The sequence below is a fragment of the Callorhinchus milii genome, unplaced genomic scaffold (assembly GCF_018977255.1).
Source record: "Callorhinchus milii isolate IMCB2004 unplaced genomic scaffold, IMCB_Cmil_1.0 Scaffold10, whole genome shotgun sequence".
NCBI classification, from domain to species: Eukaryota; Metazoa; Chordata; class Chondrichthyes; order Chimaeriformes; family Callorhinchidae; genus Callorhinchus; species Callorhinchus milii.
In genome coordinates, this window is record NW_024704751.1 from 7252541 (window position 1) to 7280116 (window position 27576).

The window sequence follows — 27576 nt, forward strand, 5'->3', positions numbered from 1 at the left end:
GGGGAATTTGCCCCTAAAACTTTTTTTTCACAAACTTCCGGAAGCGGTGGAACGTTCGCGCAACTTTGTATCGAGCGTTTCATTCATAGAATTCGGTCACGTGACGGTGTGAGTGTGTGAGAGAGTCACGTGACCGGTCTGGTTCCTCTCTCTCTGTTCCCCACAGTGGACCATGGGGTTGGCCTCTGCTCTGCTCTCAGCCGCTCTCCTGGCACTCTCTCTGGCTCTCACCCCCAGGGACACCCCGTCCCGGGAGCTCAAGGACCTGGGCGGCCTGTGGCGCTTCCGGGCGGATCGTTCTGACGCCAGAGATCGCGGGTTCCAGGAGAAATGGTACCTGCAGCCCCTGAGGGAGGTACTGGACCTTCGCTGCTAACTCTTGTGTGTTGTTCTGGCCGGTCAGGAAGGCAGGCAGGCAGGCTGGCAGGCAGGCAGGCAGGCTGGCAGGCAGGCTGGCAGGCAGGCAGGCAGGCAGGTAGGCAGGCTGGCAGGCTGGCTGGCAGGCAGGCTGGCAGGTGGTGGTGGTGGTGGAAGCAGATTCGATAGAGAGACGGAGACAGGAGGGGGGCTATTCAGCCCCTCAAGCCAGTTCTGCCATTTTCTAAGGCGGTGGCTGATCTGTACCTCAAGTCCAGTTACCCGGCCTTTGCCCTGAAACCCCTCCATACCCCGAGCTGACCAACCGCCCCCTTGAAAATGCGAATGTTCCCACAACAGCTTTCGAGAGGGAATTGGATAGGAACTTGGAAAGATACGCAGTGCGCTGGGGTAAGGGGGGTGAGTGGGGACTGGCGGGTGGCTATGATGGGGCGAATGGCGAAATCCTCCTGTGCTGTAAGGTTCTACGTTAAGTCGTCCCTGTGTAGAAGGCGCAATGGAAATTGTTGTTGTTGTTGACCAGACGGGGCCGGTGATGGACATGCCGGTGCCGGCCAGCTATAACGACGTGACCCAGGAGCGGTGGCTGCGGGACTTTGTGGGCTGGGCGTGGTACGAGAAGGAGACCTGGCTCCCCAGACGCTGGCTAAAACCCGGTGCCAACCAGCGGGTGGTGCTGAGGGTGGGCAGCGCCCACTATTACACTATTGTCGTAAGTCGTCTTTTTATTCTCTCGCTCTCGCGCTTTCTCTCTCTCTCTCTTGCTCGGGAATATTGTCAAACTCGCAGAAGTCTTATCTTTTGTGAATAGTCTAATCGTCTAAGCTGTATACTTACCCGAGTCCCAATCAGTTTCCTTTATAAAAGCACTTAGATTTCTCTGATCTAGTCATAATAATCACCTCCTATCTTGTAACCCCACTTCCCTTCCCTCCATTACTCCCGCACTTACTGGCTTCATTGAATTACACATACTCAGTGTAGTTTTATACAGGATATACAGTTTGCCCGCAACTCAGACCTTGCGTAAGTCACATTATGTAACAGCCCCGACTGATACGACTTGTGTGAGTTTTACTGCATTTATGTCTCTATAAATGCAATCTTGTTGTTGTTGTTTCTGCGATAGTGTACGCTCACTCCGTCAGAAGGATCGTGGGTTCAAGCCCCCTCCCTCCCCCTCCACCAACATCCTCCTCCACCAACCACCCACCCACATCGGGGTCTTTGAGCTCACAGTCCAGGCAGGCCTCGCAACTGTGACGGTTTAAGGAACAAGGCTTGCCATTTGTCTGTTCACCACAGAAGTTATGTGCGTGCCTATGGGTTTAGCCTCCCCCTCCTGGCCTTAAGTGGCTGCCAATCCCCCAAATGAAATCAGTCCCTCACTTCTCGGCTGTTTGTTGCGCAAATTGGCTGCCGCGTTCTGCCCACAAACTACACAGCTGCCGCACTTCACAGTAAGACCCTGTGAAGAAGCCCTTTGAGACGTCTCGATGACGTGATGAGGCGTCACATTAAGTGCTCGGTCTATGTGTTTAAATCAATGAAATCTCCTGATAAGGTGCAGCCACAGCATTGGCGCTCCCTCTGGTGCCAGAGGCGAGTCGTGCAGAGGGCTGTCTTTATCGGTGATTGTGTTGAGATTGTGTAACAGTGAGATCTTGAGCTCACGGTCCAGATCAACGCTCCTTTGCGGTGTTGGGGGGAGAGAGAGAGAGAGAGTCCTGCATTGTCGGAGGCGCCGTCCTTCGGATGAGACCTTAAACCGAGCTCCCCCCACCCCAGATGGCGGTTAAAGATCGGCCCGCAAAACACACAGTCACTACACTGGGAGAGGCAATTTCCGCACGTGCTAGGAGATGTTTTGACGTATCACAGGCGCTGTGCGTCGAGTGCGAGGGTCGCTGTTACACCGCAGCGGGAACGTTCCGCTGGGATGCGGCGCAAAGAGCCGGAATGTTTGCGGAGCCCTGATGCGGGTTCGCGGTCTCCTTTCAGTGGGTGAACGGGGTCCAGGTGATGTCGCACGAGGGGGGACACCTGCCGTTCGAAGCCGAGGTCACCAAAGTTATCCGGATCAACGGGAGCGTTCCCTGCCGGATCACCGTGGCCGTCAATAACACGTTGACCCTGCACACACTGCCCCCAGGGGACATCCTGTACATGAACGACACCAAGAGGTGAGGAGGGTGGGAGCGGTTCTGTGTGTGTGTGTGGGGGTGGGGGTGGGGGGCGCGCTTGCGTGGGTTGGGGGGGGTGAAGTGACACAACGCGAGGTGAAACAGCTCGTTCCAGTTCATTTTTGAACGCAGTGGGTAGCGCTCTCACCTCTGGGTCTGATGTTTGTGGGTTCAAGCCCCCCCCGACCTTCGGATGTCTGAGACGTCAAACCGATTTTTTCCCCCCCCCCCACTACCCCATCCCCACCGCCTTTTCACCCCGTCGACCAACTTTACTGTCTGCCCTGTTCAGGTGGACGTTAAAGATCTGGTGTGGCCACCATTCGAACGAGAGAAGAGGGGGTTTCTCTCTCTCTCCCTCTCCCTCTCTCTCCCGGTCTCCCGGCCAACAATCCCCTCCCCCCAAATAAAATTGCTCCCTCGCTTCACGTCTGTTTGTGGGACGTGTCTGTGCGCAAACTGGCAGCTGTGTTCACCAGCATAAGAATGATCCGTGTGTGTGACGTAGCGCCTTATCACATCGTTGCAACGTCTCAAAGCGCTTCACAGCGTACACTGTAAGGTGGAGTGACTGTATATGATACACACAGCATATACACAACACTTTACAGTGAATCCTGCGAAGGGCTTATGATGACCTCCTGACGTGAACAGGCTCTGGGTGAAAGTTTAAGGGTTATTATTTTCCGTCAATCTCTCCGTTCGCTCCACCCTCTCGCCCTCAGGTACCCACCCGGGTATTTTGTGCAGCAAACGTACTTCGACTTCTTTAACTACGCCGGGATCCATCGCCCCGTCCTCCTGTACGCCACCCCCGAGGTTTACCTGGATGACATTATCGTGGTGACGGACATCGTAAGTGATTTGGGTAAGTCACCGCTCGCTCAGCCCGACCGTAGAGTAGCGGTTACCAAGCGAGAGAGAGGCCCCGGGTTCGAAACCGATATGATTTGCCCGTTATTGCCTCGTATGATACGATACTAAATGGCATTTACGCAGCGCCTTTCATGTCGAGAGGACGTCCCAAGGTGCTGGACAGTCAGGGAATTGTAGCGCAGAACCCAAGGTTCGGTTCTCTCTCTCCCCACCCACCCCCCACCCCTCCCGCAGGGATCGTGGGCTACAAAGCGTCGGTGAAAGGGGCTGCGGAGTTCTCCCTGTCGGTGACCTTGCGAGATCACACGGGCAAAGTGGTGGCCACCGTGAAGGACCAGCCCTCGGGGCAGCTGAAAGTGCCTGGCGCTACCTTGTGGTGGCCGTACCTAATGCACGAGCAGCCAGGATACTTGTACAGTCTCGAGGTAAGGACTCCTGCGGCCAAACCACACTCGGCTTGAAACAGCAGCAACAACAACAGCAGCTTTGCTTCCTCCCTCCCTCCCTCCCTCCCTCCAGCCTCACCTCCCCCAGTTGCAGCCGTTTCTTTAGCACAATAACAACAGCAATTTGCAATTAATTTGCAATTAATAATAATTTGATCACTTCAATCCACCGCTGTTTGCGGGGACGCTGCTGTGCCCGAATCGGCTGCCGCATTTCGCCCACAAAATACACAGTCAATTCACTTTACAGTATATTCTGTGAAGCGCTTTGAGACGTCTCGGAGATGTGATAAGGCGCTGTATCAAATGAAAGGATAATTATTATTATTATTTCTTACCAAGCCTGGCTTTGTCCCTTGTTTCTCTGGTGGATGCTCAGGTGTCGGTGAGGACGGAGAGGGAGGTGGATGTTTATACTCTGCCGATCGGAATCCGCACGGTGAGAGTCACCCAGACCCAATTTCTCATCAACGGGAAAGCCTTCTACTTCCACGGAGTCAACAAACACGAGGACTCGGACGTGAGTCATATCGATAATTAATAATAATAATAATAAATCAATAACAATCAGTAATAATTCATCAATCGTGATAGCAGTTAATGAGAATGCTCAGCCGCAGAAAATACTGATAGCGAATCCGGATCAGCACCAATTAATAATGAGTAATAATCACTGATCATGAATAATAACAAGTAATGGTGACGATAGATAATCAATAATATATAATATTAATATATAAATAATATATAATCAATATTAACAGGAATGACAGTCATTATAATGACACAATATGAATAATGATAAATAACAATTCAACAGTTATTAGTGGAAAAACATTTATTATTAATTAACCTGTTGCCAGTGGGTGGAGGGGGGAGTGTTATCCGGGGCGGGGGAGAAGTGGGGGTTGGCCGAGGGGGGGGGGATTGTTCGGGGCAGGCCCGGGGGGGTGGGGTAGGGTTACTAGCCCAGGGTGACACGCTGACCTTTCGTCCGCAGGTCCGTGGGAAGGGCCTGGACTGGCCGCTGATTATGAAGGATTTTAACCTGCTGCGGTGGTTGGGGGCAAACTCGTTCCGCACCAGCCATTACCCCTACGCAGAGGAGATCATGGACATGTGCGATCGGTACGGCATCGTGGTCATTGACGAGTGCCCAGCCGTCGGCATCAAAAACCCGTGAGCACAGCCTTTACCTTTACCCTGTCCTTCCGACACCGCGGGGCTCTATTATAATAATAACAGTGATAACAGCTAGTTAATAATAATAATAATATAATAATGATGTGATAAAAACAACAATGATCACAATAAATTCATAATAATATATTACTTACTAATAAAATAATATAATTATAATTGCAGTATATAATGTAATGCATAATTATATAATAATTTAATAATAATGATGATAATCCTTGCGTTTGATACAGCACCTTATCACGCTGTTGAGACGTCTCAAAGCGCTTCGCAGGGTATATTGGGGAGTGTTTTTTGACTGTGTATTTTGCGGGCGAAACGCAGCAGCCCGTCGCGCACGGCAGTGAACCACAAAAGCCGCAGATCGAGTGACCACATTTGTTTTCTTTGAGGGATTATTACCCCCGAGAAGCGATCGGCCAATTGACTTAACAACCGGGTTCCTACTGACTGCTGGGCTAATAGAGGCGTGTGTGCACGTGTGTGTGTGTGTGCGTGTGTGTGGAGTAAGGAAACTTGCTTAAGGTTTCGCCCGGCCCGGCCGGGGAATCGAACCCGGGTTTGCGAGGCGAGCGCTCCCTAACGTTTAACTCTGAGGCCCTTTTCCGTTCGCCTTTCAGGCTGAGCTTTGGGGACAAATCGCTGACCAGGCACCTGCAGGTGATGGAGGAGATGGTGCGGAGGGACAAGAACCATCCGTCTGTGGTCATGTGGTCCGTGGCGAACGAACCCGCCTCCAGCCTTCCGGAAGCCGATCATTATTTCAAGTGAGGCCGAGTGGCTTTGGCGCCGGTTCCGATTCGTTTTTGTTTTAAAATCTAAAATAAAAGAGCTTCTCGGGCTTTGCTCTCGTAAGTCCTGACCTTCTCTTACGAGAGCGCGTGAGCGAGACGAAGAGAGGAACGACAACCGATCGAACGGTTCAAAGCAATTCGTTCCCTCGTTTAATGTTCTCTTTCAATTTACATTGAATTCTCAAACCGTTCTCTCTCTCTCTTTCTCTCTCTCACTCCTCTTCCCCCCCTCCCCCACCCCTCACCCCCTCCAAGACCCATCTCAAGACCCTCCTCTTCGACTGCGCCTTTGGTCACCCTCCTACCCCACCCCTCCCCACCCTCTCCTCATCCCAACCCGCAGCACGGGTGCAAAATCCCTGACTGTCCAGGGCCTTGGGACGTCCTCCCGTGTGATGTGTTGTTTGTTGTGGGGGGGGGTCACAGCCTGGGGTTGACTCTGTTTTGCTCTGTATACACAGGACCGTCATATCCCACACTAAAGCCCTGGATCCCACCAGACCCGTCACCTTCGTCTCCAACACGGACTTCAGGCACGACAAAGGGGTGAGCAGCCGCAGGCGTGAGGCGAGGTTTATTAATGACCATCTGACAAACATTCCTGCGATCAATGGGGCGTTCTGGAGAGTAGGTGGGTGGGGGGGGTGGGGGGAGGTTGGGGGGCGTTGGGCAGCGATCGCATGAGAGCTCACAGAGTGAGGTGAGGTGGGGAAGAGCTCTCTGTTCAGTCTCGCTCCCCTGCCCTGTCCACTGTTCTTTACTTCCTCCCACCCACCCAAAAAAAAATCCCTAAACGTTCCTGCATGTGTGCGCGGAGGGCAGGGTGTGTGTGTGGGTGTGGGTGGTTGGGTGTGGAATGGGTGCTCTGTGTGTGTGTGTTGTGTGTGTATATATGTATGCGGAAAGGGTGCTGTGTGTGTTTCGCTGTAATGCTATGTCTCTGGTTTGCATGACCAGGCGCCCTACACGGATGTGCTGTGTGTGAACAGTTACCTGTCCTGGTATCATGACCCGGGTCACCTGGAAGTCATCCAGTTACAGCTGATCAGCCAATTCGAGGACTGGTTCAACCTGTACCACAAACCCATCATCCAGAGCGAATACGGAGCAGGCACTGTCCCTGGCCTCCACAGCGTGAGTAACAGCAACAACTTACATTTATACAGCGCCTCCCCCATCCCCCGCCCCCCGCAGGGTAATGTGCCAGAGCGCTTGACAGTGGCGGAGTCAGGGGGAGGGGGAGGCGAAGAGTGAGGGGGAGTCAACCCTGGCCTGGGCATCTCCGAGGAGCCAAACCTCCTATTTAATATTATTTTCTACGATTCGATTGTTATTTGGTGATACGTCGGGAGGACGTTTCTCAGACGCTTCAAGGGATACACAGTGTAAAGCGTAGTGACTGTTTTGTAGGCGAACCCAACAGCCCGGTTTGCGCACAGCGATGTGTCCGCAGAACACAGCCTTGAAGGAGCGAGCGGTTTGTTGGTCTGCGTGTCAGGGACATAAGACTGGCAAACAGAATACATCCTGACTGCTCGAGCGCTCTCTCTGCCTCCTTCCCCCTCTCTTCCGCCCCCGCCCCTGTAGGACCCACCGCTGATGTTCACAGAGGAGTACCAGCGAGCCGTCCTGCACGAGTACTTTACCATCTTTGACGTGAAAAGGAAAAGCTACCTGATCGGGGAACTGATCTGGAATTTTGCCGACTTCATGACCAGTGAAAGTAAGCAACCTTTTTCACGCTGCACGTCGTGGGTTGGGGGTAACTGCTGGAGTTTAACCAGCTTTATAAAAAAAACTTAACGCTGAAAAATAATCTCAATTGCCAGGTTAGAAAAACTACACCTGCAGTTAGTTAACAGGCTTTCTGAAGCCAATTGCCAGTTGAATATTTAATACGATGCTGCTGGGAGTCCTGACCTCGACTTTCAGTCAAGTAATAATAATAATAATAATAATCCTTGGATTTGATGTAGTGCCTAAGGTTTTGTCCTGCCCGGGAATTGAACCCGCTTGCAAAGGGGAGTGCGTTAACCAACCACTAGGCTACGAAGCTTGTATCTGATGGATTGGTTTCTCCTCCCTCTCTCCCGCTGCAGGTAATACCCGCGTGGTCGGAAACAAGAAGGGGATATTCACTCGCCAGAGGCAGCCCAAGTCAGCCGCCTTCCTCTTGCGCGAGAGGTACTGGAAACTGGCAAACGAAACCAGGTACATCTCTGAGGGACGTGTCGGGCACTGACTGACTGATGCATGAAGGTGCCCTCTAGCTGCCAGACACTCGCTCGCTTATCTTTACCGGTGCGCCACCGACATCATTACAGCGTTTTTTTACATTAGGACGTCGGTGGCTGCTTCAGGGCAAAGCTGCCGCAGAGCAGGAAGCGGGTTCATGCGTCCAAATTAGCCGATCTGAGCCAAGGCTTGGGAGGTGTGGGAGAGGGCAGAGAACAGGGACAAGAATGATGATGATAATCCTGGCATTCGATATAGCGCTTATCACGTCGTTGAGACGTCTCAAAGGGCTTCACAGAATATACTGTGAAGTGGGTTGACTGTATATTCTGTGGACGAAACGCAGCAGGCAATTTGCACACAGCAGTGGCCAAAAAATATAAATACAAACTCCGCTAGTGTTCCTCACTGCTGTGCTGTGCCTGTCTCCACCCACCCGCACCCCCCACCCCCCCGACGTACTCCTGCTCACCCTATTATGCTCGCGTTAATAGTGAGTGAGGGTTTGAGTGGGTGCGGAACCAACAGAGAGAGAGAATGGTCAGCGTGGGAGGAAAGCTTAGCTTTTTTATTAATGTGATATTGCAGCTGCCCAGCTGAGTTTTATTTTATAATCTAGTTTACAGAGATGCTTTATACGGGATTACTGTTTACACCTGTAACATGTTTAATGACGGTAAAACTCACATAAAGTCGTATCAGTCGGGACCACGCAATCGTATAAAGTCAGACTTAATCAATAATCTACACCGCTCGTGAGTAACTCGATGCAATCGGTAAGGGTGGGAGTAATGGAGGACAGGCGCTACGTGTCGGGAGATAATTTTCTTCAGAAATACGACTCGTACAAAGAAATCAAAGTCCTTTTGATGGGAAACTGAACGGTACTCTGGTGCATGTATGATTTCTAAAGTTACGACTTGTGGGTGTTTTTCCAGTGAATGTGAATGCTTCCTCATTTGACAACAGTATTACTTTTCAGAGCTGAACTACGCAGCCTCGGACACGGTCATTGTTCAGTGCTCCAAGACTCTTGGTGCTAAATGCGAGTTGGCCTTGTTGTACCTACATGTGAGCGTCGGGGTATTGTTTTCTTAAAAAAAACGCAGCAGTTCAAACGATGTAATGTAATCTCAGATGCCCTGCACCTTTACAGTCGTGTACATAGTTTGCAACTTGTACTGTGCGCAACAACTTGAAATTCGTTGGTTGATAAAATTGGTTTCACTGCTCAGCGACGCCAGTGGTGTGTTTGTTATCTTGGTTATGTGTGTTTTCCTCCCCACGGTGTGTCAGTGTGAGTACGTAACTGTGTGTGTGAGTGTGTAACTGTGTGTGTCTCAGTTTGAGTATGTAACTGTGCGTGTGGCTGTGTGAGTGGCGGGAGGCGGGTGGATTGATCGATGGAAATCCACCTGTGCTTTGCCTCATAGTTTGCAGTGGGCAGGACTGATTTTGATGAAAGCTCGGCTTATGAGAATGAATTACCTGCCGTATGTGTGCGTACCTGTGTCTGTCTGTCTGTCTGCCAGGCCGTCAGCACACAGCGAGCGATCAGCTCACAGCCAGCAGCCGGCGCTCCGAAATCCGTTTAGAAAACAGTCGCAGAATACTGCCGCAGTGTAGATTCTACATTTTATTTCATACCAAAAAAATTTCTGTGCAATGAATACTCTCATTCGTACATATTTACAGTTTTTTCTTTGCCATTTCAGCAAAAAAAATCATATTCCTGAACCTTGCGTATAAAACGTTTTCTCTCTCACCTGTGGCTGTCAACAGGGGGACAAAATACCCAGAAAGTCCGCCTTTTTTTTAAAAAAAAAGTCCATTTTTTTTGAGAAAGTCGTTATCACGTGCTCATGAGCTTGAAGCAGCATTAATAAATAACTTTGATGGAAACATATTACACAGATCAAGAAGACACATCACTTCTGCCATGCTAAATACAGTTTACAAAAATAAAGAGCATTTGTCACCCTGCAATTTCCCACATTGAATTAACTCTCGACAGTGATTTTGTTGTGACGCAAAAAACGTTTGGTTTGACCGTTTTATTTTGTAATCGGAGGAGTGGGTGGGTGGGGGGAAAGGAGGAGAGGAGGTTCCACTAACATGTGGATTGACTTCACGTGAGCGATAAGTAGTGATACACCGATCAGCACTGGAAATCTATGCCTCTCGTTATCTTTAATTACAGTACATGGAGAGCGGTAAATATTGGCTGCATGCTAGAGACGGTGCAACAGCAACAAAAGACGTCTTGCGGGACAAGGGGGGAGGGAAAGAGAGAGAGAGAAGGGGAGGGTGGGGGGATGAGGTGGGGAGGCGTGGAAGGTTAAAACACACAAGGTAGCTGTTGAGTTTTCCAGCTAGAATCCACTCCCTCCTCTCCGGCCTGTAAAAGGAGCCAAACACGAGGCATAAAGTGAAAAGGAACTTTAACTAAACCTTCCACCACCAGCCAACCCCCCCCCCCCCCTCACCCCTCCTCCACGCACGGGAAAAAAAAACATTAAAAAAAAGAAATTAAAATAAAAAAACTCTAAGGGCTGAAACCAATTTGTATTAAATGTGTTACTAAAAATCACTTTGCTCTAAAAACATCGGTGGAAATATAGTCACACGCTATATATAGTATTACTGCACAAATGGGTTGAAGGATATGAGCGCAAAGAGGTATCTACATCCAAGGTAATAAGTATTGGTGCCGTAGCATCAGATCAAATCAACCCTCTGTAATCTTTTTTTTGGGGGGTGGGGGAAGAGGTTGGAGGAATGTTTTAATAACAGTACAGACATTCAGTGGTCTATCCATCTGGAATTTGGGGAAAGAGACGGTAACATTAATGGAGTGGCAGGAATTAGCAAGTATAGAGTACTGTGTCCAGGACTCAATCCTCGGGACAAGCTTTAACTGTAGCATTCTCACTCCCCCTCATCCACCACCACCACCACCACCACGTCAGGACTTGGAATCACGTAGTCTAAGCTTTAGTTTGCCAACGTTCTTAGCACTTTATCAAATCGTTGAGATGTCTCAAAGCGCTTCACAGGATGCACTGTGAAGTGGGTTGACTGTATTTTTGTGGCTGATATGCGGCAACCAATTGCGTACAGCAGTGTCCCACAAACAACCGTGGAGTGAGTGAACGATTTTATATGCAGATTGTTGTTGTCTATGAGTGATTGTTGGCCAGGATACAGGGAAAGAGAATCTCTCTTCTGTTCAAATAGTGCCGTTGGGATCTTTAACACCCACCTGAACAGGCAGACGGGACCTCAATTTAATGTATCATTCGAAGAATGGCACCTCCGACAATGCAACACCCCACAGCAGTGCACTGGGGTGTCATCTTAGACTGTGTGATTCCAAGTCCTGACGTGGGGCTTGAACCCCACGTCTTCTGACTCGAGAGGCGAGAGAGCACAACCACTGCGTCAGGCTAACACATTTACATTTACAGTGTAGAAATGTTTTTAAAACAGACGAGACGGTGTGTTAAGGACACAAGATGAAAGCATACCAGGCAGCTGTGTTTCTAGAAATACTGCTTGCATAAATCACACGTTTACATGCGCAGAATGTAGTGATTTTGCTCTTGAAGGTCCCGTCACCCTTCCACTTAGATTGACCCAGGCCATTTCGGGGTGAAGCCCGACAAATGGCACCCTGTCTACCAGCACCAGATAATAATAATAATAATCCTTGCATTTGCCTCATCACATCATTGAGACGTCTCAAAGCGCTTCACCGAATATATTGTAAAGTGAATTGACTGTTTATTTTGTGGGCGAAACTCTGCAGCCAATTGCGCATAACAGTGTCCCACAAACAGTAGAGGATTTAGTGGTCAATCGCTTTTTTTAAGGGTTTATTACCCCCGCAAAGCGATCCGCCAATCGACTAACAATCAGGTTCCGACTTACTGCTGGGTACACAGAAATGTGGAGCAAGGAAACTTGCCTAAGGCTTTATCCCGTCCGGGAATCGAACCCAGGTCCTCTTGCTTGCGAGGCGAGGGCTTTAACCACTACACTATGGGTCTCCATATCCTTTCATACCTTCCGTTTATGAGTTTCTCGCGTTCCACAGGAAGGGAGGTGCAGTAAATACTTTCGAGAGCTCATCATGGCATCTAATCGGGTGGCTAAAACATTTCTTTCTTTTAAATCGGTGTCGGGTGGATGGATCCTGTGCATGTAAACGCTATTGGAGGTATTCTAAAGTCCACGCTATACATTATACTGCAGAATTTATGTACAATAATACAAACATTGAGAGGGAAGCGTTATTGAAACCAATAACAAGGTTGATTGACAATAACACACACTCCCCTCCTCAAAGCACTTTTGCAAACAGTCAAACAGGCTGCTTCCAACTAAATAAAAGTAACCTCCTTCTCAGGAAATCATAAGCTACTCGGGGAAATTCACAAAAGGCTGTTAAGGCCAAAAGTCCCTTCAAAAGAAAACCTTACAACACTCGATGGTTCAGATGGCTTTTCTTTTTAAATTTCTCTTCACTAAAATCCTATTTACATTAAATTTGGACTAAATACTCCGTCTTTTTTTTTTGCTCCAACGCCCATACAATTTCATCAGCGGTGTCATCCGCAGTGTAGGCTTCAAGCAGAATCGCTTTCCTTCGCTTCCAGCAAAAACGCACCGAGGTGCGTCAACCAGGAAGTTGGTGGGGGAAAGTGGGGAGAGGAAAAGATTTCCTTTCTCCAGAAGGTCTGGATTGTCCGTGACTGCGGAGTGAGCAACTCTTAACGTCTCTAACCAGCGAAGTACGCGAGCAGTCAGAGGGACACTGGAAGAGAAGTTTGAAACCGTGTACAAATAAACCTCTTTCCATCCAGTTTTCTGGCTGAACAGAGAATCGTTTGTGAGAAAGAGGCAGCGAGCAGATGAGCAGATATCGGATCAGATGATGCCTCGGTCAGCCCAGCCCTTGGGTTTGTGGTCTCCTCGGATTTCACGCAGAGAGAAAAAAAAACTGATCTTAAAACCCATCTTGAAATGCCAAAAAAAAATAAAAAGCCAAATCGAATCCTCTTGTTTATTTAATGCCATCAAACATATCCAACATGTGGGTGGGGGGGGGGGGGGGTTCTCATTACACCAAAAAGAAAAAAAAATGGGGCATCTACCCACTTAATACAATCTACTAGTCCGTAACGGTTGCAGTATTAAGGTGGCACGGTTAAGGAAGCAGTTGTCACATCAGTCCAGATTACTCCTGCTCCAATGCATTGGCACAGCGGCATTAAACAGCATTTTTACCATTCATACATTGAAAGTGCACAAGAGCCTCACTCAAAGAAAGCTTTAACACAATCGAAACAGAATACTTCTCATAAATAGTTGAATGCAACACACAAAGGTGAGGGTCTGGGGGGGGGGGGGGGGTGGAATGATACTGGGATCCCTTGAAACAAACCCTTTTATCAATCTGAACAGCCACCATAATCTGATGCAGCTCAAAGCTAATTAATCGTCGGCTGCACTTGATTCACAATATAAATGATCAAGTGTGACCGACAGTGGCAATCTCTGCTCTCAGTGCATTGGGCCTTTGTCTCTACCGTTATGTCACATTGCCCAGCGGCCATTAAGGAATGTGGTCCAAGTTAATCCAGGTTACTCTTGAGAATGTGGGTCCCCGACCATCGCAAGACAAAGCCCTGACAGGTAGGGTTGTCCTAGCTGGACGAACAGTGAGTGGGAAGCTCGCCAGACAGTGCTTGCATGGGCAAGTTACATGGTTTTATCAGCTGGTTAAACTCCTAGCAGTTTACCTCCCGGGTTCGCCTAGAAAACCCGCCCCTAATACTTTCTGTGGAGAGAGAGAGAGAGAGAGAATGTGCGTGCTCCGTTCCAGACCGAGGGAAATTTCCAGTCACACGTGGAACTCTCTTAAGTCGTTTCGGAGACTCTTAAAGCACGGAGCTGGGGCTTTTCCACGTGTGTCACGATACCCGGCTGACCCATTTGCGGTCAGGGAGTATTAAGTCTACTTTGTAATTAATTAATTAATTGATTGATTGATTGGTCTTACAATTCTAGCCAACCAACTGAGGCAAGCTTCCCCTTGTGCAGTGCAAAATGGTGCTACTTGCCGAGTGGCTGTCTCGCATCCTACATACATACATTGCCTGCACTGAAAAGGCAAAGTCCAACATGCATTTGGAACGAAGAGCAGGCCTAGAAACCTAACATTAGTAATTCAGAGCAGCTTGACTGCTGAGCACCTTCTTTTATACACCCATACAGATAGAATTAAAAAATCATTCACATTGGAGAATTTTATGCGTCAAAGGGTGAAATATTACCATTTCCCTGGCACATTGAGACGAGCAATACTGACTCATACCAAACCTTGAAGCCATCAACAGCATAGAAATGTGCGTTCTTTCCCTTTCTGATCTCTAAACGCCCAGGCAAATTATTTCCATAAGCAAAAACCACGAGAGTTTTCTTTTTCTTTGTTTAAAAAAAAAACGACGACGACACCAACAACAACAACAACGTCAACAACTGTGGAATTAGAAGAAGGCACTTTCAGCCACGCCTTAAACACAAGAATTGCAACTTGGGAAAGGAGAGGAAAAAAAGGACACAAGTTTCTTTTTTCCAAAAATAATAATAATAATAAATACCGCTTAGTGTACGTAACTTTCTCTCAGACCTTCCATTGGGGAATGTGCATACAGTTAAAGCTTGCCTTCCATTCGGTGGGTAAATCTCGAATCCTCAGTCCTTCAGGCAGGGTAAAAACCAAAGTAAAGTCCAGGATACCACACAACAACAAATATTCATCTCTGTTTTAAAAAAAAACTGGTGCTCAATGATTTTTTTTCATTATACCATATACCTCTGGTCCAAAAAAGAACAAGACTACTGCCAAACAGGCATCGTGGAGGCAGGTTCTCTGGGTGTGTATGTGTGTGGGCCTTCTTTTTGTTTTGTTGCGGGTTGTACATCAGCTATTCCTGTTTGGTTTGGAGCTGCTGTTTCCAGGCCTCGTTCAAGTAAACCAGTCGTTTGTAGTTGATGATGAGAAGGATGATGTTCAGGATGTACATGGCGATGCAGATTATACAGAAGTCCTTCAGCACAAAGTACAGGATGTAACTGAGGTACATTGCGCCCACCACTGACACGATGGACGATGTCATTAGGATTAAAGCAGCCATTGCGCTCACTGTCATCCCTGTGGAAAGAGGAACAGAACGACTGGTCACAAACAGAAAGAGCACTCTCCGATCAACAGCCACCGCACATTGAAACGTATACTCTCCGCCTACAAAACACACGGTCACTGCACTTTACAGTAAATTCCCACATTGCGCTTCAAGACGTCCTCCCGGCGAGAAAGGTCCTGCTCCAGACATAAGGATTATTATTATTAGTACGCCCTGAAGCTTTGGAACTCTCTCCCCCAATCCCTTCACTTTGCCCCCACCCTTCCCCTCTTTTAGATCATGATTCTTCCTGTTCGACCGTGCTTAGGGTCATCTCCTCCCTCCCCCAGCTCGGTGTCAGGCTCTGCCATCACTAAGTGCTCCGCGATGCCATATAAATTTGTTATTATTATGCATGTTTTTGATCGAGAAGTCAAACGCTGTCGTGTATTTTACCATTGGGGCAATAAAAAGATGAGCAGAACATTTGCCATGGGCAGATTCTGCAACACCAGACCAGACCATTGTACCAATAATCCCCTCCAAAATAGAGCGAATATAGCGGCCGGCACACAGCACTTGCAAAGCGTTCCCATCACTGGAAGTAAAATCTTCCATTAGAATAAAAATACATGCAAATAAATTCCCCTCCCCTAAAAGCCAATCTGCCTTTTGGGATATTACCTTAACAAAATGCCTCTTTGTTAACACTGAGGTTTTGTTGACCCCCTGCCCCAATTCCTAATAGAATCATATCAGTTTCATCCACAAAATAGTCAATTCGCTTCACAATATACTCTGTGAAGCGCTTTGAGATGTCGCAACGACATGATAAGGTGTATATCAAATGTAAGGATTATTATTCTAACCAATAAAAGCAAAGTACTCACCCAATAACAGCTGTAGTGTGTAGAATATAAGTCCATATATACTGTTTGGTTGATTCAAAGCACTATCCGTTCCAAATATGATTTCAACCAGGCCAAATCCTCTGCCCCATCTGCAACAAATGATGAGGTAATTGGCATTGCAGTGAGAGACACAGCACGAGTGAGTGTCTTCAATACTGAAAAGAGCGAGTGACCGAGCATCCAAGGAAAGGGGAATAATTCCCATCCCATTTCCTGTCAGAAGCAGAACCAGATCAACCGCTCTTATTGATCTGATAATCGCAGAACAAAAACACCCCAGCAATTGTGAAATTTCAGTTGCTTCTAAACCACAAAAAACTCCTGACGGTCCAGAGCCCAAGAACGTCTTTCCGAAGTGAAGGCTGCTATAGAAGTGTAAATTGTGTAAAGTGCTGGTTCTATACAGCCACCCCAGGCCCAGGTGTCTGTCTGCTTCTCCCTGGGTAAGTACGTTCCTTTCAGCATCTGGACCTAACGGCTCAGGATTCAATGCACAATCATGTCAATGACTGGACCCAGCAGGTTACGTGCAAGCTGTATGTATTTGTGTGCAAAATGCAATATTTACTGACTAACATATTGTGTATATATATATATATCCACAAACACATAAAGTGGGTCGGGGTGCATGCATGCACACTCGTTCATGTGTTCAAGGTCATAGAAAGTTTTACAACACAGAAGGAGGCTGTTCGACCTATCCCAGTTTGTCAGTGCTCCTTCACTGGAGCTCTCTACTCTCATTCCCAAACCCCTACTCTTCCACAACAATATTTTTCCTCAAGTAAGCAAGCATTTAACGTGCTGCCATGGAGTCAGCTCTGCAACCCTTTGGAAGTACGACATTCCACAACCTAACTAAGCACCGTGTAAAACAAAATTCTTCTAACCTCCCTCCCTGTCCCTTCCTTCTTCCACAGAAGTGCGATCCTTTATTTATGCCCCTCGCCAGTCCGTAAAAATAGTTTCTCTCTATTGAACCTATTTAGAGGTGGGGAATCACATTAATACTGGCTACGGTTTTGCTTTGGGCTGATGTGAGCCGAGACGGGATGGAGGAGGAGGATACAATATTGATTTAACAACAAAGTTGAATGTGACCTATGTTAAAATTCATGGTTTATGTCTAATTATATCCCCCCTGCTCTTCATTTGTGTCACCCTGCCCACGCCGGATGTCCATATGTCCTTGTAGCCAAAAGCTCCTACTGATCAGATCAATAGTGGTATCAGACGCTCCTCGACTGAGAACGCACTCGCACAACACACTCACTCCCACTTGTGGTGCAAAATATTTTATTTAGATTTGCAGAGTTTTCGGTCTGAGAGGGGAGACAAAAGCCTGCAGACTTAAGCGGAGCACGAGTTCAGGGTCTGTGAAGGACAACGTCAGAGCAGACCCCAGGCAGCAGGCCTTCCCACAATAAATAATGAAGGGATGGTACAGAGTTTTCAAGCAGGCAGTTGACACTAAGACACCAGGACTCATTTAAGGAACAGCTCAGCGCTGTAATGGGAAGATGTTAGGACGGGCATTCTTATCCAGCGGATCAGCATTTTTTGAACCAATCTCACCTTTGCATAAGATTGTGGATGCACTTGAAAATGAGAAAATGCTGAGATTTCACCGATGGTCAAAATCAGTCCAATAAATGGGGGATGATGTAGACCTGGCGGTTAGTAGATTATAGAGTCTCAACGTTTCATGTGGGAACGAAGAAAACCAAGTTGAAAGCACAAAAGAGATCTAAGTCTATTAAAAAAAAATTATGAAGGGAATGTTGACCCACAAAGTACAGAGTCACTACACTTTACATCACCAGTGGCAACCTGGATTCTTTCACCTTCATAATAATAAGCCCTACGTGAGAATGATTCAAAGTGTTTCATGGGGATTTTTGTAAAGTGGAGTGAAGGCAAATGTAGCAGCCAAATTGTGCACAGCAATGTCCCACAAACAGCCAGGAAGTGGATGACTAACTTGTCCAAAAAAGATCTGGGGGCTTTCTGGCCATGTCAGGGAAACTCCCTTCTATTTTCGAATAGCGCTATGGGATCTTTAACACCTTGATTTAATGTCTCATCCAACATGTGCTCCCTCATTAGTGTACTGGAGTCATCTTAGACTGCGAGCTCAAAGTCTTGATGTCGGGCTTGAAACCACAAGCTCCTGAATCAGAAGCAGGATTATTATAAACTTAAGCCTGGCTGATACTCACTTAAAGGTTGGGGGGTTGGGGGGCGGGGGAAGGAGGAAGAAGAAAAAGTTCCAACTGCATTAAATACTGAAATCTCAAAGGTCGTCAGCGATCTTTTTCGCTCCCTGAACAATATGTTAACATTACTCAGTGTAAGTGGTGGAAACTTGAAATGAAATAAATATTCTAACTAAATGCCTAATCAAACAGTGCTGTTAACTTAAGGGAGAGGGTGGGACAGAGAAACCTCTGAATCTTTTATGTGCCTTTCAATAAGTAAAAAGGGCTGCCTGAATTGGAAGGACAAATTAAATTAACAGGAGGATTGTGAGCCAAGACAGTGCTGGGAGTGTTAGGTTTGGATTATTTAATAAAAGCCCCATTTGTACTAGTTTGGAAAGCTTCCACAACCAATTCTATACTTGTGTACATTTCTCCCAACAAACCAGGGTTTGGGCTGTATACAATGCACAAGACTGTATCCTGGCTTGGCACCATCTTCAGGCTCCACTCATCACCTCTAAAACTGTAATCGCACTACATTAATCCCCTCACAGCCTAGCATTCTTCCATACTTGCAGGAGTTACATGAGTCTACTTCGTAAGCTGAGTCCCCTAATTCGAGTCCCGATGCTGTTGTGGACAGAGCCGCTGATTTTGACCCAGGAGTTTAACAGTTCAAATCCCGGTCCTCGCTGAGTTTCTTGGTTTTAGCTGAAAGGATAAATTGTCCCATACCGAACCAGGGTTAGGGAGGAGAAAACTATCTACGGTTCCTGATCCTAGTCCCTTTCTTTGTTCAGTCTCATACATGAACAATGGCCACTTGGATAGGGTATAGGAGGGGAAACAGTGTCCATGGAACCGCTAGAGGAGGCCGGGGGCAAGAGGCAGAGGTTAATGCCAATGATGAGAAAAATTAGAGATAAAATTTGACACATGTCATTTTTTTTAAATGCCCCGAAAGTATTTGATTTGAAAGTACGAAGAAAATAAAACTTGGAACCAATGTTAAACACTTGGTGCTGGCAGAACACTTTGAACAACAGGTGCTTTTAATACAGTTAATGCATGGTAGACTTCGAGCAACCACAACGCACAAGTTAAATGGCATAGAAATGCCGACAGGATTTCGGTCATTGCTTCCAATCAGTTTTGGCCATTCTCTCAACGCTGCTCCCACCGCACCCCCCCACACCACTGCCACCCCCACCAGCTATTGAGCTATTGTGTACAGCCAGCCGCTGAATATAGTCGTTAGCATCTTTCAAAGCCAAGCCTGCAATGAATACTGTGTCTCATTCCTGACTGCTAAGTCAGAACTAAACCGGTTACACTCTTTCGGTTGAGCAGGAGTCATTTGCCTCCAAACTACAGAGCACTTTACAGGCTCCGCAATCCGCCATCGCAGTCGCGTTCCCCGCTTTGGGGAGCTCGCAGCATCTGTACCCAAGAGAATCACCAACATCTTTGTTTAACAGTTCTTCAGCGCGCCGAGATGCTGCTTCCCTGCATGCAGGCTGCTAAATAAATGCAAGGTGTTGTTTCCTTCATCTACAAGAACTTAATTAATGAACCTTTCGCCCAGCTATCATAAGGGGACACTGCATAACATCAAGGCCAAGATGCAAGCTGCTGCAGCCACTTCAGCAACTGCCCTGCATCAGACTGAAATGCATTCAATTAACCCATGGTNAAAAAAAAATCATTTTGCAGCCTAGAATGACCTAGAAATAAGGGTGAATGGTGTCATTGCTTCAAATGATGGGAGAGGCTTTAAACCCAAGTCCCCAACTGTTTGTATAATAATAATAATCCTTGCATTTGATATAGCGCTTTTCACGTCTTCTAGACGTCTCAAAGCGCTTCACAGAATGTACTGTAAAGTGAATTGACTGTATATATTTGTGGGCGAACGCGGCAGCCAATTGCGCACAGCAATGTCCCACAAACAGTCGTAGATTGAAAATGTCCAATTTATTATTGGTTTGGGTTTTGGAGGGATTATTATTAGGCTCTGTGTGGAGTAAGGAAACTTGCCCGAGGTTTCGCCCTCTGCCTGGGATTGAACTCAGGTCTCTCACTTGCAAAGCGAGTGCTCTAACCACTGAGCTACAGGACTCCACAAATAAATCAGTATTATCAAATAACAATTAAGAGGGCAATTCAATACCTCGAATCTGTGAAGCCAAATTCACCCAAACGAGAAGCCCACACGGAGGACGCAATATTTCAAGCACCAGAAAACAAACTACAGTAATTAACAAATTTCCGCCTTGCTACTATAAAGACAAATCTGCTACTATAATACAAGCTCTTCAGGTCAAGGGGAAATGAGACAGAGCTTCTAGTCTTGTCTAAAAGCCTTGGTGCAATCTCTTAGAATGACTAACAAATCGGTTACTCACAACTCAGCCAAGATTGTCACAGCCTTTGTTCTTTGTTCCTCTACCCATTCACAGGAATGCTATTCGTAACCGTGATAGCATTGACCAAAGGTTTACTCAGGGCTGGAGGGTAAGTAAGCCAACTAAGTACCTTGAGAAGGTTCAAGTGTGCTTTATTTCACTTACCATGTACTCACGCTCAGCAGTTTGCTAGAACCTCTCTCCGTCAGAGGGTCACTGCACTATTCACTATCACTGCTTTAATATTAGAGGGTTTTTTTTGTCAAAAAAGTAAATTTAGAAATTATTTTTTTTTTTTTTTAAAAATCACAATGACAAGTGATCAGTGATCCCAGCTGGTGTCCGGGCCGACAATCCCTCACATAAAATTGCTCATTCGTTTACTTCATGGCTGTTTTGTGGCACATTGATCTGCTTAAATTGGTTCACCCACAAAATATTGCACATTAATGTAAATCCTGTCAAGCGCTTTAAGATAAGATGTCCTCCAAGCGCAAAAGGCTCTACAACAAATGCAAAGGTTATTAATATTATTATACCTTGTAGCCCTATATACAATGCCATATATAGGGCAGAAAACCTTAAATGGGTGTCTGTCTCCCCCTCAATGAAGAGAGAGAGCTGCAAGTTACTGATAGGAACAATTTCTGAAGCATAATGTGATTTTATCTGTTTATCTAAACTACAACAGTTACCACCCCCTCCCCCAAGCCTCATCTCTGGTCAACCTGCACCTAGTACTCTCTGTAATTAGGTAAGCGGATTGCGTCCCTCTGGGGGGGAAAGAGAGTGCATAGGTGGCACACATACTTGGATCACTCAGACTGGTTTGATATATTCTTAAGCGTGATGTTGGCTTTCTGCAGACAAGTAGCTGACGCCCATAAAAAACAAAACAAAGCACAGACACGAAAAATGTAAATCGCCATCAAAAGCCTTCTTGTTTTTTTTTAAAAAAAAGCCCCAGGACGCTGGCACACTCGCATTCCGCCTACACGATACAAACTCGAGCAAGCTTAGCAACACTCCTACATCTCAACCGGTTCAGTTCAGCTCAGTGCTGTAGGTGTCTGTCTGACCTGCCCTCGCCTCTTAAAAAATAACGAGCCTTTATGAATGTCGATCAGACCGTTCTAATTGCTGTGCTTTCATCTCGGGCACTTGTCACCTCGGTCAGCTGGCTGCTCTGCACCTCTGCCTCAAGCAGAATCAAGTGGCCAACACCCTCCATTGTGGGCAAAAGAATACCGATGCCATATGACCTGCCTTCTCTTTGTCAGGAGAGAGCTGGTAGGCACAATAGCTTTGGGAAGAAATGCAGATAGTCTGCTTCTGTGAGGCATCGTCTTTTTAAAGTCGTGTGAAACTCCCACATTACCGCAGCCACACTTCAGGACGGTGCTTAGTTACAGCGTGATCTTGCCGGAGCTCTATCTGAGATGTCCCTGACAAGATAGCTGTGGCACCTGAAGCAGAGAACGGTTGGTTGTCTGTAAGCGGAAGTCACAGCAGGCACTGCAGTCAAAGAGAGAGGTTTTTAAAGAGGGGTTTTGAAAGTGGAGGTGGTGGTGGGGGAGGAGGGGTTATGGGGACACAAAGCAAAGTGATTTTGAAATTAGAGTTCTAGTAGACCGGTTGAAGACAAAGTGACTGAAAGCAGCCCTTCCCCCAAAAAATCAACTCCCTTAGAAAATACCAGCTGCACATTACTGACTTGTTCCAACTCAGGCAGCCCTGGGCTCTGCAAGCTGAGATCTTTGTTTTTCCATGTTCACCTACAAGATATACAACTCCTACACTTTACAGTAAATCCTGTGAAGCTCTCAGAGATGTCTCTCCGACGGGTGCTATATGAAACACAAAGATTATTCATTATCAGGCATCCTAAGAGCAGCAGAAGGAATTCTTCAACAGAGTGTGCTGCAGGTATCGTGGTGCGCTGGAGGCAGATATTCCAGAACTCTGCTGGGAACTCCAAGCTCCGACTTCACTGAAACTCAGATCAGCTCCCAAACTAACACACGGGCTTTGATAACCCACGTGGGCCATGTGGAGTCCAGTTTTCTTTTGCTTTCTTTCTGCTACTCGAAGAGTCTGGCAATTATTACACGTCCCGTCTGCCGGACGATGAGAGGCTCTGAGCACCTGCCAAAGGTCCCGGGTTCCGTTCGTTACACTTTCTAGTCCACTGCAGGTTAGTGTTAGGGTTGCACAGCCAACTCTAATACCACAGTCACAGGGCTGAAGTGGATCCAGATGGATCATTACTCACTGCTAAATTCATTCCCGTTAGTGTGGGTCAGCAGAGGTTTCAGATCTGGAGTCAGAAGGTTGCGGGTTCAAGCCCCACGTCAGGTCTCGGAATCACATAGTCTAACATGACGCTCCAAGCGGGGGAGTGTTGCATTGTCGGTGGTGCCGCCCTTTGCATGAGACGTTAAACCGAGGTCCCGTCTGCATGTTCAGGTGGATGTTAATGATCCAGCGGCGCTATTCGAAAAGAGAAGGGAGTTTCTCTCTCTCCCGGTGTCCTGGCCAACAATTCCCTCACATAAAATTGTTCACTCACTGGATGGCTGTTTGTGGGACACTGCTGTGCGCAACTGGCTGCTGCATTTCGCTCACAAAATGCAGTCAATCCAGTTTACAGTATATCCTGTGAAACGCTTTGAAAAATCTCAAAGCCGAGATGAGGCCCTATAACAAACGCAAGGATTATAGTATAGTATTAGTAGTAGTATTACTATTGGTTGTTAGGATTATTTAAACACCAAAGGTCATGAGGAATGATGAAAATCTCCACCACCACCAGAAGCACTGAATCGTTTGTGCGGAGAGAGGATGTGCGGGGGGGGTCTCGTTGCTACCGTGAGTAAAACAAACGGACCCGGCCACAGGATGGGGTTAAGCAACAAAAAAACAGGGCTGACTGACCTGGCCAGATGCATTTTGTTTCATTGTCAGAAATGAGGCTGTGGCCAGGTTTTGAAAACAAATCGTATTGAGACCATAGGTTGCACATTCCCATAGCAGTGGCTCAACCTGTCAACCTGCAAAACTTTACTGGACTTAGCAACATGACCATGATCCACTGACTGAAGGAGAGTGCGTTGCTTTTTGACGGTTTTTTTGTGGGTGGTGAGGGGGGGGGGGGGGGGGAGGTTGGGTTGACACTTTCCAACATGACAGTTGTGGACAAGATGGCACAAAGTCATGAGGTTTCCAAAATCGTTTCTAGCAATGAGGAAGTAAGAAATGAACTTAAAACAGGTTCACTATCCGAAACATTTTGACAGAATTTAAAGCAACCTCCCACATTCCACTTTCTTTCTTAATTCTCCTTCAAACAGTGAGTGCTCGTGGGAGGGGAAGGGGGAGGAGGAACTGACTAGAGCAGCACATATTTTCACCCGGGGGTGGGGTAACTGGTCAATACCATTTACCTCGTGTGTTACTTTCTTACTTGGACTTTAACCAACCATTTAGCTTTGAACACTGGGGTCATTAACTATTCTTCCCACTACCAATTTGAGAACTCACAATTTGTACCTTTTCAGATAGATAACCTTAAAGATTTTCTCTATTCCCCCCCCCACCCCCATCCCAAAACAAAAATTAAAAGAAAAACTTCCTTGTAACCATTTTAGTTTTTAACAAGGGATCCTCACACAGCAATGTGATAATTTTAGATAAAGAGATGTGTGTTGGGGCGCGGGGGGGGGGTGGGGGGGTGGAAGGGGTTAGAGAGGGAGGGAGGGAGGGAGAGGAGCATAGATCTGCACCTGTGATCACCATGCATCCATCACGCGCACACAGTGGATTCCCCATCTCAGGGGTGTCACCGTGGGGTATATCACAGAGACTCCTGTAGTGTCCCATATGAGAGAGTAAGGGAGGGAAAAGTGGGGAACAGAAATCATTGCAGGCTCTCCTTTAGACATAGGCAGTGGAGATTCTCTTCTCTCTCCTCCCCCACCCAGTCTATGTTACAAGATGGGCCTGTCATTAGGGATTTAAGTTCCTTTCTTCTTCATTGCTGAAGTTGCCAAACTTTTTTTTAAGAAAAGTAAAACCACGACTTCATGCCATCTTACCCATACCTGTCACACGGCGATGATATGCGGAATGAGTTTTGCCACATGATCCAGTCAAGTAAACCTTTGCAGTCCCAACGGCTGAACCTGGCCTTCATCTCTTGCTTGCTCGCGACTGTAAATTATAAAAAAATGAGTTTTCTTTTAAATACATCCCACATCTTAGGTCAAATTGATCAAAGTGTTTCCACCAGAGTTCTAATAAAGCAGCTAACTCCCACAGGCACTTGAATCCTTCCCTACGTAGTCTTTTGAGAGCTGATGTCTGTAACTCCCACATTAAAGGTCCAAAGGGCTATAGTTCAGCTCTTTTCAAGTTTGTCTGAGTTCAATGGTTAGGCTCAATTTACATCCAGTGGAATAGCATCAAATGGAACATTATTTCCAGTGAAAGAAACTGCCATCAGACAAAGATTCCTTCAGAAATCATTCATCTGCACTTCTTACTGTTGGGGGCAATTCCGAAATGTGCACATATTACTCCACCTAAGATTACAATCCATCACCTTGTGATAGAGGCTATAATTCCATTGGTGACAAACCAACCTACGAACTGCACATGAAATCCTGACAATATCCAAAGTAATCCATTGTGCAGAGAGGGAACATTACCGAAAGCAAAAGCTGCAACCATGACTTGCAGTGGTCACTTTAACAGATATCTAATGCATCCCTCTCGCTCCCCAACCAGAGTAAAAGCACTTCAATGTGTGAAGAATTTACAGGTCAGCTACAGGCATCTTGCCATTATCAAATCCTCTTTATTTATTAAATCAATGCAACAAAAATGGGTGCAACCTCCTATCTCCGTGGAGTCCTGTAGCTCAGTGGTTAGAGCACTCGCTTTGCAAGCGAGAGAAATTCAATTCCAGGCAACCTTGGGCAAGTTTCCTTACTCCACACGCCTAATAATAATCCCTCCAAAAAACCAAAAACAAAAAATGTGCGCAATCTGCTATCTCTGTCTTGCCTGCCTGCTGGTGATGCTCTCTCTCTCTCTGCCTACTGTATATGTGTTTCTTTCTCTCTGTCTGTTTGTCTTTAACCCACCCCACCTTTGTCCATCACTGTCTCTCTCTCTCTCTCTGTCCATCCATCCCCACCCGCCTGCCAACCACCACCCATCATCCCAACTGTCACCCATCCCGTCTGCCCACCCATCTATCCACTCGTCACCCACTGCCTGTCCTCCAGTCCATCACCCAATCTGTCTACCTGTCACTCGCCCCCATTTGTCTGATACTCTCCACGTCCCAGGCATATCTCTCTCTCTCTCTGAAGGTTGTCCATCCTCCTGTATCTTTCTTTCTTTCTTTCTTTCTTTCTTTCTGACTATCCACCTTCCTGTCTTTGTCTCTCTCTCTCTCTCTCTCTCTGACTGTCACCTTCCTGTCTTAACGCACACTCTCGTTCTCTCCCTCCCTCCCTCCCTGCTTACTCTGCCTTTCTCTCTCTCTCCCCCCCCCACCCCTCATCTCTCTCTGCCAGATGTCATTCTCCTACACACACACACACCCCTCCCCAATTGTGTGTGTGTGTGTCTATATGTGTGTGTGTGTGTGTGTCTATATAGGTGTGTGTGTGTGTGTCTATATAGGTGTGTGTGTGTGTGTGTGTCTATATAGGTGTGTGTGTGTCTATATGTGTGTGTGTGTGGGGGGGGGGGGGGGGAAGGAGTGGTGGTGGGTGAGTGAGTGGTGGTGGTGAGGGTCACAGTGATTGAATGACCGAGACTGAGAGGCCTATGAGACACCCACCCCCACTTTGCCCAGTGCTGCTGCTGCTTGTGCTGCGGCTGCACAATGAGAGGAGAGAGGGGGAGAGAGAGAGAGAGAGTGAGAGAGAGAGAGAGGCCTACACGCCGCCCTCTCCTCTCCCTCTTCCACCTGAGCTCCGGCCGCTGCCAACTCACCCCCTCCTCCTCCTCCTCCTCCCTCACCCCCTCTCCCTCTCCCTCTCCCCTCACTCACTCACCTCGAGCCCAGCACACTGGTGCAGCTCACCCGCTCGCTCAGGTCGCACATGGCGGCGGCGTGCCCGGGCTGCCCGGCCCTGTCGCTCTCCACATGGTAGGCGTAGAGGGAGAGGAGCACCCCGAGCAGGCAGACGCTCCCTCGGGCCGCTTTCTCCCAGCCGGGGATCGCCACTTTCAGGATGGGCGCCGACATCTTTTCCCCTCCCCTCACAGCCGCCGCCGCCCGCCCGCCCGCCCGCCGCCGCCGCGCGCCGCCGCCACCACCACCACCGCCGCGCGCCGACACCCGACGTCGCGCGTTCCGATTGGCCGGCGGCGGCGGCGGCATTGTGTCGCGTCACGGCGTCGGCGTCGGCGCCTCCCCGCGACGTCACGGCGTCGGTGCCGCTCCGCGACGTCACGGCGTCGGCGCCGCTCCCCGCTACGTCACGGCGTCGGCGCCGCTCCCCGCCCACCTCACGCTCGCTTCTTCTGCGCACGCGCGCTTCACGCTGCGCTGAGAGGGGCGGCAGATGGGTAATAGTAATGATAATCATAATCATAATAATGATAATTAATAATCCTCACCACGTCTTCGAGAGGGTCTCAAAGCGCTTCGCAGAATGTACCCTTACAGCAGACGGACGTTGTGGGAGAAACGCGGCAGCCACTGTCTGTCTCACACACAGCCGTGGCTTGAGTCACGCCA

General features: G+C 47.7%; 2 protein-coding genes across 6 annotated transcripts; one reads left to right on the plus strand and one right to left on the minus strand.

Moving 5' to 3' along the window:
• The first annotated feature begins 146 nt into the window (after positions 1-146).
• On the plus strand, positions 147-13213 carry gusb (glucuronidase, beta). Of its 4 annotated transcripts, none has more exons than XM_007896578.2 (13): positions 147-355; positions 902-1090; positions 2380-2561; positions 3287-3429; positions 3672-3862; positions 4263-4403; positions 4884-5062; positions 5704-5850; positions 6339-6423; positions 6835-7011; positions 7465-7600; positions 7977-8088; positions 12978-13213. In XM_007896578.2, exons 1-13 carry the CDS (start codon positions 173-175, stop codon positions 13027-13029), a joined length of 1917 nt encoding a protein of 638 aa, XP_007894769.1. In that variant the 5' UTR covers positions 147-172; the 3' UTR covers positions 13030-13213. The 4 variants fall into 4 exon arrangements, with proteins under 4 accessions (XP_007894769.1, XP_007894767.1, XP_007894768.1 ...); XM_007896576.2 differs by having other exon boundaries at positions 12718-13042; XM_007896577.2 differs by lacking the exon at positions 12978-13213 and adding an exon at positions 9095-10112.
• A 1830-nt stretch (positions 13214-15043) lies between these two features.
• On the minus strand, positions 15044-27111 carry vkorc1l1 (vitamin K epoxide reductase complex, subunit 1-like 1). Of its 2 annotated transcripts, XM_007896575.2 has the most exons (4): positions 26888-26950; positions 24920-25028; positions 16193-16302; positions 15044-15331 (listed from the first exon to the last, which is right to left on the minus strand). In XM_007896575.2, exons 2-4 carry the CDS (start codon positions 25009-25011, stop codon positions 15105-15107), a joined length of 429 nt encoding a protein of 142 aa, XP_007894766.1. In that variant the 5' UTR covers positions 25012-25028; positions 26888-26950; the 3' UTR covers positions 15044-15104. The 2 variants fall into 2 exon arrangements, with proteins under 2 accessions (XP_007894766.1, XP_007894765.1); XM_007896574.2 differs by lacking the exon at positions 24920-25028 and having other exon boundaries at positions 26888-27111.
• Between the last annotated feature and the right edge of the window lie 465 nt (positions 27112-27576).